At 40.5% G+C, this 10133-nt stretch overlaps 1 protein-coding gene across 1 annotated transcript in view; it reads left to right on the top strand.

Moving 5' to 3' along the window:
* Positions 1–206: 206 nt before the first annotated feature.
* The window catches only part of LOC111974661 (glutamate receptor ionotropic, delta-2-like), a 741584-nt gene continuing 731657 nt past the window's right edge, over positions 207–10133 (top strand). Inside the window, 1 exon segment of the mRNA XM_024002565.2 lies at positions 207–1069. Coding sequence (XP_023858333.1) covers positions 982–1069 — 88 coding nt within the window. The 5' untranslated portion in view covers positions 207–981.

Genomic DNA, 10133 nt, shown 5'->3' with positions numbered 1-10133 from the left:
TTCAAAAGCGATCACGTGCCAAAGTGTTATCCTCCAGGATCCTTAATCCAGGATCGTCATCAGATTAAGATTATACCCAGGGACCCCCATTTATGAGACCGATGGAGATGGAGTGCCCGCCACTGAACCAGGGCGGAGCTTGGCCAGATTACCCCTTTCGGTTCATTTTAGATAGCCTACCCCCCGCCCTCTGTGCATCTCTTCCTCTCCCTGCCTCCGTCAGTCATCCTCCCAGGTAACTCTGGTCCAGACAATGCGCGGCTGGCAACTGCTGCTGTCCGTGTAGTTGGCTCTCTACAGGGCCTTCTCCCACACAGTATACCTCACCCTCCGACTGCTAGAGACAATCCGCATGCGGAGCGGTCATCGCGCGCACTGTGGCGAATTTTCACTTGATTTTCTGTCGCAGAAAAGAGTGGTCCCTATACGCTTGCCAGTATTTCGGAATATGGTGGTCCTTGTTAAATATGAATGAGTTCTCCTTTTTTTACGTCTTAAATGTCTGTGATGGATACAGTCTTAGAATCCGCATGAAAATTGAAGTTTTGCTTTTCGTTTTATTCATTAATGCTTGCAAAATGCGTCGTGTCTGAGGCAGAATCTACGGTCTCGACCAAACCAGCCCAGGACCTGCGTCTGAGAAAAGCAAACCCGTGCTTTCCTAATATTTAGCAAACATTGCATTTGGCTTGCATTCATCCCCAGTTTTGGATTGATCGGATGCGTCGGCGTTGGAAGCGGCTGTGGAGAACCCCGTAGCTTTCAGCATGATTTGATGTAACTGGATTTTTTAACAGGGCAACTGGATATCTCTTACCTTTTAACGGAGAACAGCTACATTCAAGTCAAGAAGCAAACTCCATCAAGAGATAGATCCATCCCTATATGGACTAAATCTTGGTTCTTCGGGATTTAAAACTAGCAAATCACACGCATCTTGTTCGGCGCTTCTTGGGAAAATAGCCTTAAACTGTGGGAGACATGAAAGTTGTTTCAGCAGTGTTGTTCCTTGCCATATTTTGGAGTCAGGAGTGGGAGCCCGTGCTTTCTGATTCAATCATACACATCGGTAAGTTGCCGTCTTCCAACATCAGTAGGCTAATAAGGATGCCATGCCTCTGTGCATAGATTTGCCTCTGCATAGATTTTGGTATAAGCAAATAATTTGTACCACTACACACCACTAACGGTTTGGACAATGTCAGTTCCCGTAGCATAATATTGGTACGGGATACATTATTATTAAATATAAGGAATTAATTCCCCCCACAAAAAAAAGAATAATGTACATAACAGCATGCGCCATTGCGCATAATGGCTAATGAAGTTGCCTGCTGAGTTTTGCACATAATTACCATGTATGTTTCAATTAGGGTATTTCATCTTATGTTTTTCTATTTAATAACGTAAAGGCGGGAAATGTGAATAACTAAAATGTAATATGAACATAGTGATTAGCCTATGGGTATTGTGCRTCACAAAAGTCCGTGATGTCTGCGGATTAGGAAGGAATATGCTGATATTCTATTTCTTGAAACAATGTATCCACATATACTTGTAACCTACATGCAATGCAGCTGGAATAGCCTTAATAATATAGGCCCGTGCCTACCACTGTGGAAAGTGTGGTAATGTTGAGTGGCATATCGAAAAGGGGTGTAGGAAAATTGTTGTTAGATACTTCTTATAATGTAGGATGTAAGAGAAGGGTCAGCTGAGAGATGTCTGTCTCGTGCATGTCTTGTGCGCAGGTATATAGGTTACTATTTGGATGGACATAAATTGTGATATGAAATGGGGGAAAATCCACTCTTGTGTGTGTGTGTGTGTGTGTGTGTGTGTGTGTGTGTGTGTGTGTGTGTGTGTGTGAGAGAGAGAGATGCACACCAATTTAGGGTGTCAACAATCGCACCTTGCAGTACACTGATGGTTTTAAGATGTTACAAGCAAGATAAAGCCGATAGAGCTACAGGCCTAGAGGCTATGTGCTTAACATAGAAAGCTACAGGTTTACCTAATCTAAAGCCACCATTTCTATATATTAGCTTGTAATCCCTTAACCTGTTTAGTACATTGGCCTTCTTTATATTTGATTATTCCAACCCCCAATACTCTATGATATAACCCTATTGTGAGGTCATTATTTTGCAATGCATTTCTGGCTTGTTGCACACCTGACAAAAGTCAATTTAATGCATCAGAAACATTAGCCAAGGTGATTTACATTAGCTTATTTGTAGCTGTTTGTCAAGATCAGCGATTCGTKTATGGACGGTCTTTGGGCAAGGTTAGTTTACTCCAGTGAAAAACGGGGAATATTTATCCTATTTATATTGTATATTTTCCCCGTTTTAACGTAGCCTACTTTTAATGTACTTATTTTTCATCTGAATGCCAATAACCCGTTTTTTGTTCTCTTATACTCGATAAATAACATTTGGTTGTGTTTTTGAGTCTTTGTTTTATTCCCAACCCCCAATCGATAGTTCGTTTCCATTCTTTGACGTTTCTATTTAGAATCACTACATGAAAGGTTACCCCTATCATTTCCCTCCCTGGTGGAAATGGCACACTATAGGCCACATGTTTGTTTTGATATATCCTTGCATTCCACKGTCAAATGAGAAATCAAGACAGCATAAAAACAAACATGGTAGGCGTACCGTAGGCCTAATTATTGTGGAACAAAATGCTTTAATTGAAGTCTTTAGGCATATATTGTCTACCAAAACGAGTGGAAGGTCAGGGGAATGAAAAGCTACAGTATATTAAGCATCACTTTGACGATGTCAGAAGTAATCCCTTTCTAATCTCTTTGTTGCTGTTAAATAAAGAATGGGGGGAGAACCCTGACGTCAACCCAGAGATAGCACTACCGCATCATCCTTTCCTGTGACGGGGGAATGTTAGGTAGGCATTTTCATTTCGCGCGCATTACTTGATCGCAGAGGAGCCTTCTAATGATCTGCATGCTGAAGGGAGAGCCCGTGCGCCGTGCACTGCATCGCAATGGCCTGCCGCTTTATGAGGCTATTCAGAAAGTCACTGTGATTTATGTCGCTGGAAAGCAACAAAGTCCCTGGTATTATCCGAGCTGCCTGGCACCGTCCTCACACACCACATCCACCCGCTCACCATGCACTAATGCAGAGGAGGCAAACATTCCCGTACGACAGTCCCACTTCAGGCTACTTTGTTGCCCCCGTTTAAGATTCATGATTCCCTGTTTAAAGTGGATGCCTCTGTTTATGTTTTGCACCTGGTCAAATCCAATGTGCCCAACTCGAAATGCTGGAGGATTAGGTTTATTATATTCCCCCCTAGTGGTTGTTCTGAGTCTTTATARCCTTTCAAACGGTCATTTTCTATTAATATTCAACACTTCCCAATACTCCTGAGAAGGGAAACAAATATTTATTATTTATCTTTTAAATCATATAATTTTCACATTATTTATGATCTGAACCAAATAATAGGTTACATCTTCCTGTGTGGCTCAAGAGGCTTTCTTATTCAGCTGTAGTATAACAGARAACTTGACCCACTGTTCCATCTTTGCCATGGTAGTGGAATTCAAATATGTGGGYTTTTATTATGGGATGTCCCTGGGTGTTTTGCTAAGCCGTTTTCGCCGCTGTCAAGATTCCTTCCTGTTTAACAATCAGCACGTTTGTGTGAAGTGATTCCTATCTATCGAGTTATGTATCTATGAGCTCTAACAGATCTACAACTCCGTGTTTTTTTTGCAGAAGATTTAACACCTCAGATTTCCTCTGTGTTAGGATGTCTGACTGCAGTACTGGAAGTGACCTAGACATATAGTATTGTGAGTGATTGTGAGGGGTTGCAGGTAATGTATGCTAAAGAAAATACTGTTTTCAGGACTTTTCTGCAGTCACTGCCTCCCTATATTTATTCAAATTGAATTAGAATATCCTTTAGAATATCCTTTTCCAGAATAAGGTACTGCCACAAGGCTTTACACGAGACAAGCTACAGTATATCATTGCAATTTATTACATTCATTCTTTCTCTTCTACATTTTGTTTCCATCCTTATTATTACAAAATGTATTTTGGAATCTAAGGTGGAATAACATGGAGTCTAACCCTGTAAACAGTCAGCAGGTAAGGTAGGGTAGGCCAGGTGGACTGGGCCATTTCAAACATGCTATATTTGGAGAACAATCGAGGCCCTTATCCCAAGAACAAACTGATGATGAGGAGTATGTGTGTTGTAAAGGTTTTTGGCTTAATCCCCTCCTAACGCCAAGGCTAACCTCAGCGTGCCGATGCCAGCTGTGTGTGTGTGTGTGTGTGTGTGTGTACGGGAAGCCAACGGGGCGCTTAGGCATGTACCAATAACCTTGCCTCCATTCAAGAGCAGTTATGCATGTTTTCTGAGCGTAGAGAGAGTTGACAGTAAATTTACAGCACTATAAAACGGCCCTTGTTATAAAGGCAAACGTTATCACAAGTGTCTTCCACGATGGAACTCCCAGTGAAGGGGGAGGCTCTGCTAGACTGTATGTTCATCATGCCATATATTTCTAATTGACTGATCGACTTCAAAGCCTGCTGATAGTTCCAGGATATGCTCAATTAGTTGCCACGTTAAGTTGGCCCATTGGCTTGGCTGCACGACTCTAATGGGTCATACTAAGTCTTTTACGTTCTGCTTCCCTCACAGTTCACTGGAGTGAATCGTCCTCCAGAAATCTCTGTTGGTTTTCCAGCGGGCCAGTCCCAAAACACACATGGCAAATGGGAACACATGCACCACTACCACTCACTGACTGTGGCACTCCTGCACTTTAGCCCTACCTAGAACCAATAAAAGAGGTTTCTAACCTCAAGGGTCTTTTCCTGGTTAAATAAAGGTTAAATAAACTAGAAGGGCCACAGAGCTTCATATGCTCATAAATCATTGAGCATGCTGTGTACAGATACAGACATCCTACTTTTTGTTTTACAAGACTTTAACCTTTATGTTAACAGGGAAAACATATTGAGGCCTAGGTCTCTTTTACAAATGTGCCCTGTATATACAACACAAATATACACATTTGACAAGAGAGTGGAACTGTAGTAGAGAAGGTTGTAGATAAATGAGAGAGAAGTGAGTAAAGAACATAGCTAGAGAGGCAGAGAGGAAACCAAGTCATTCATGTGTTTCTCCAGTTCTCTTATTGTAGGCCTGAGGACTGTGCTGTTTATGCCATATAGATAGTATGCTGGTGCTGTGTGGCCTAGGGTGATTTCACATATACACTTGCCTTCAGAAAGTATTCACACCCCTGGACTTTTTCCACATTTTGTTGTGTTACAGCCTGAATTCAAAATGGATTCAATTGAGATGTTGTGTMACTGGCCTAMACACAATACCCCAACATGTCAAAGTGGAATTATGTTTTTCAAATTAATAAAAAATGAAACGCTGAAATGCCTTGAGTCAATAAGTACTCAACTCCTTTGTTATGCCAAGCCTAAATAAGTTCAGGAGTAAAAATGTGCTTAACAAGTCACATAACAAGTTGCATGGACTCTTTGTGCGATGATAGTGTTTAACATGATTTTTGAATGACTACCTCATCTCTGTACCCTACACATACAATTTTCTGTAAGGTCCCTCAGTCTTGCAGTGAATCAGGAACCAATACACGCAGTCAGTCAGGAAAGTAAAGGCTAGCTTTTTCAAACAGAAATTTGCATCATGTAGCTCTAACTCCAAAAAGTTTTGGGCCACTGTAAAGTCCATGGAGAACAAGAGCACCTCCTCCCAGCTGCCCACTGCACTGAGGCTAGGTAACACGGTCACCACCAATAAATCCATGATAATCGAAMATTTCAATAAGCCTTTCTCTACGGCTGGCCATGCCTTCTCCGCTGTGCAATCTGGTTTCCGAGCCGGTCACGGGTGCACCTCAGCCACGCTCAAGGTACTAAACGATATCATAACCGCCATCGATAAAAGACAGTACTGTGCAGCCGTCTTCATTGACCTGGCCAAGGCTTTCGACTCTGTCAATCACCGTATTCTTATCGGCATGATGCCGGAAAGAGGAAGTAAACCGCTCAGTGATTTCACCATGAAGCCAATGTGACTTTAAAACAGTTACGGAGTTTAATGGCTGTGATAGGAGAGAACTGAGGATGGATCAACAACATTGTAGTAACTCCACAATACTAACCTAATTGACAGTGAAAAGAAAGAAGCCTGTACATAATACAAATATTCCAAAACATGCATCTTGTTTGCAACAAGGCATTAAAGTAATACTGCAAAAAATGTGGCAAAGCAATTCACTTTTTGTCCTGAATACAAAGTGTTATGTTTGGGGTGAATCCAATACAACACATTACTGAGTACCACTCTCCGTATTTTCAATCATAGGGGTGGCTGCATCATGTTATGGGTATGCTTGTAATCGTTAAGGACTGTTTTTTTTTTCAGGATACAAAAATAAACGGAATGGAGCTAAGCACAGGCAATATCCTAGACGGAAACCTGGTTCGGTCTGCTTTCCATTGACACTTGGAGATTAATTCACCTTTCTGCAGGACAATAAACTAAAACATAAGGCCAAATCTACACTGGAGTTGCATACCAAGAAGACAGTGAATGTTCCTGAGTGGCCGAGTTACAGTCTTGACTTAAATCGGAGTATTTTTTGTAAATCGTTGACAAAAAAATGACAATTAAATCCATTTTAATTTCCCTTTGTAACACAACAAAAAAGTCAAGGGGTGTGAATACTTTCTGAAGGAACTGTAGTGCTTTTTAAAATAACCGATCTCACTCCTCTTTAAAGTGGACTCTGAGGTAAAAAAGGCTAAATAACTGTCTTTGCTTTCACATTGTTATGTTTAGAAAGGAACCAAGATCCYTTCCCAACATGCACTCTGGGTTTTTACAAAGTGCAGGACAAGCCATTCCATCAGAACGTGTTATCGGACAGCTAGATATACCTACTATCATTCTGGAAGCTAATAGATAGCATTTACTTAAAACATGAAACATAATAATTATTATCAGAAGATAACATTAACATGTAAATATTATTGGTAATTGAAAACTGTTCACCCAATGTAGGCTACCACCCCTTTAAGAGCTAGCATTGATTTTGTGACCTATATTGTGATTCTCCCAAAATATTGCTGTCTTCTCACAATTCAAACCCCACAATCGAATAAACAATTTATGAAGYTCTCTTAGCCTATATATCACATATTGCAAACAAGTAATAGTGTCAGTATAAAACTCCACACGTTTTGGAATTTCTGTGCATCCTTGACAATCGCTAATCAATATCCAAAACAGCACACGTTATTTCATAATCTTCTCTCTTTTGTGGCACCAATGTGATGGGTTTTGCCAGGGGTAATTGTGTTGCTGTAGCCTAGTGTGTGGTGCGGGAATAATGACAAGCGAACCCGGAGAGCCTTGTGTTCACGTTGCCGTAGAAAAGACAACCAAACCTCGGGATTCCAGGGAACCGAACTCAGACCAGCTCTTGAGAGGTTACTTTAGGTTCGCTTCGGGGGCTCTTTTGAGGGGTCTGAGTTCCTTTGGATTGCTCACACTGCACAAACAAATTAAGCAAATCGCACTGAGTTCACAAGATTGGCTGAAAAGGACTAAGCTTGCAATGTCAGGATCATGGGTTCGATTCTCGCTGGGGCCACCGCTACGAAAATATATGCACGCACTACCGTGTTAGCTGCTTTGGATAGAACCATCCGCTGAACGGCATATATTATATTAATATACAGTACATGGGTTAGCTGGACATATTTCTCCATAATTCAGAGGGTGCATGGCAGAGAACATTTCTCAGCTGCATCGTCTTTTCAAAGCCCTCATGTTGAAAACGAGAGTAATTTCCTGTGTGTTTAGTGAACAAGGACAAGGTCCCAGTTGACTGCAGCACGGCAGTACTGTAAGCACGCCAATCAAGGCTCGCGCGGCAGGCATTATTTCCCTGGTACATGATAATGATTATTATACATATTCTTGAATGGAAAATGTTAAGCATGGTTAATTGTGTGTCAGGTTTTATTCTCTCCTGGACTGACAGAATTAACTGTGAATACAAAGGTTTCACCTGGGTTGTCTGATTCCCCCTCAGTTCCAGTTAGACAGTAAAAAATGAATAGAATGTTGAATTTTTTGTTGCTGAAATATGAATAGAATCAATAGAAATCCCAAAGAAGACTTATTCAATGGGAACTAGATATTTGTTTTTGTTTTGAAATAATGAATCATTTTGTTTTATGCACTAACTAAAGACAGACAAAAGATTTTACAGTTTCCCTAAAATTATGAGTGCTAATTAGCTGAACAACGGAGGTTAGCTGACCTGTTTCAATTAATAGTCAATAACAATGATCCAGACATACAGTATATAGCACAAGCATTTTGCTACACTTGCATTAACATCTGCTAACCATGTGTATGTGACCAACACAATTTTGATTTGATTTGATATGGTTGCAAAGGCTTGGACATTGCCTTCTGATTCACCTTGAATCGTTGTTGCTCCAGTCATCTTTCAAATCTACACTGRGTGTACAAAACCTTTTTGCCCTCAGAACAGTCTCTATTCAACAGGCATGGACACTACAAGGTGTCGAAAGCGTTCCCCAGGGATGCTGGCCCATGTTGACTCCAATGCTTCCCACAGTTGTCTCAAGTTGGCTGGATGTCCTTTGGGTGGTGGACCATTCTTGATAAGTATGGGAAACTGTTGAGCATGAAAATCCCTGCAGCATTGCAGTTCTTGAAACACCTACTACCATACCCCGTTCAAAGACACTTAAATACTTTGTTTTGCCCATTTATCCTCTCAATGGCACACATATACAATCCATGTCTCAATTGTCTCAAGGCTTAAAAATCCTTCTTTAACCTGTCTCCTCCTCTTCATCTGCTCAGATTGAAGTGGATTTAACAAGTGACATCAATAAGGGATCATAGCTTTCACCTGGATTAATCTAGTGGTTACAGTTTACCTAATTATTAATCTAGTGGTTACAGTTTACCTCATCATTAATCTAGTTGTTAGTGGTTACAGTTTACCTCAGCATTAATCTAGTGGTTACAGTTTACCTCAGCGTTACTCTAGTGCTTAGTGGTTATCAGTTTACCTTCATATATATTAGTGCGTTTACAGTTTACCTCTTCAGTTAATCTACCAAGTGGTTACCGTTTCAACTACAGTCTATTATATCTAGTGTTACAGTTTATCAGGCAATTTAACCTACCTTATGTCGTTACAGTTACTAGCTCAATATTATACGTGGTTACGTTATACAGTTACCTCAGATTAATCTAGTGGTTACAGTTTAACCTTCAGCATTAATCTAGTGTTTACAGTTTTACTTCAGGGTTAATGTAGTGGTTAGTGGTTACAGTATACCTGAGTATTAATCTACTGGTTAGTGGTTATAGTTTACCTCAGCATTAATCTACTGGTTACAGTTCACCTCAGTATTAATCTAGTGGTTACAGTTTACCTCAGTGTTAATCTAGTGCTTAGTGGTTACATTTTACCTAAGCATGAATCTAGTGGTCACAGTTTACTTCAACATGAATCTAGTATTTACAGTTTACCTCAGCATTAATCTAGTAGCTACAGTTTACCTCAGCATTAATCTAGTGGTTACAGTTTACCTCAACATTAATCTAGTAGTTACATTTTGCCTCAGTATTAATCTTTAACCCTGGTCTTTTACACATAGCACGGAACAACCAGGCTCACAGATGCAAGCAGTCATTGTTATTATACAGTATTAAATACTGCATCAAAATACAGTTGGATTGGTGTGTGTCAAGAACTGCAACGCTGCTGGGTTTTTCATGCTCAACAGTTTTCCGTGTCTATCAAGAATGGTCCACCACCCAAAGGACCAATATGTCGTTTATTGGTTGACTATATCACTTGTAGTCAGGACGTCATTGTTGTTGGACAAACAGCTCTGACTAGCAAGAGGGAAACAAAAAATGCAACAACAAAAATATATATATTTTTTTTTACAGTAAATACGAGTCATACTCGACATAACAGTGACTCAAAACATTGAACAGAGTAGGGGATAACACGTCAGGCCAGGGAAGAGAATGCCTGGCTTTAC

The sequence above is a fragment of the Salvelinus sp. IW2-2015 genome, linkage group LG15 (genome assembly GCF_002910315.2).
Source record: "Salvelinus sp. IW2-2015 linkage group LG15, ASM291031v2, whole genome shotgun sequence".
Classification (NCBI taxonomy): domain Eukaryota; kingdom Metazoa; phylum Chordata; class Actinopteri; order Salmoniformes; family Salmonidae; genus Salvelinus; species Salvelinus sp. IW2-2015.
This window is presented reverse-complemented; position numbering and strand designations above follow the sequence as displayed.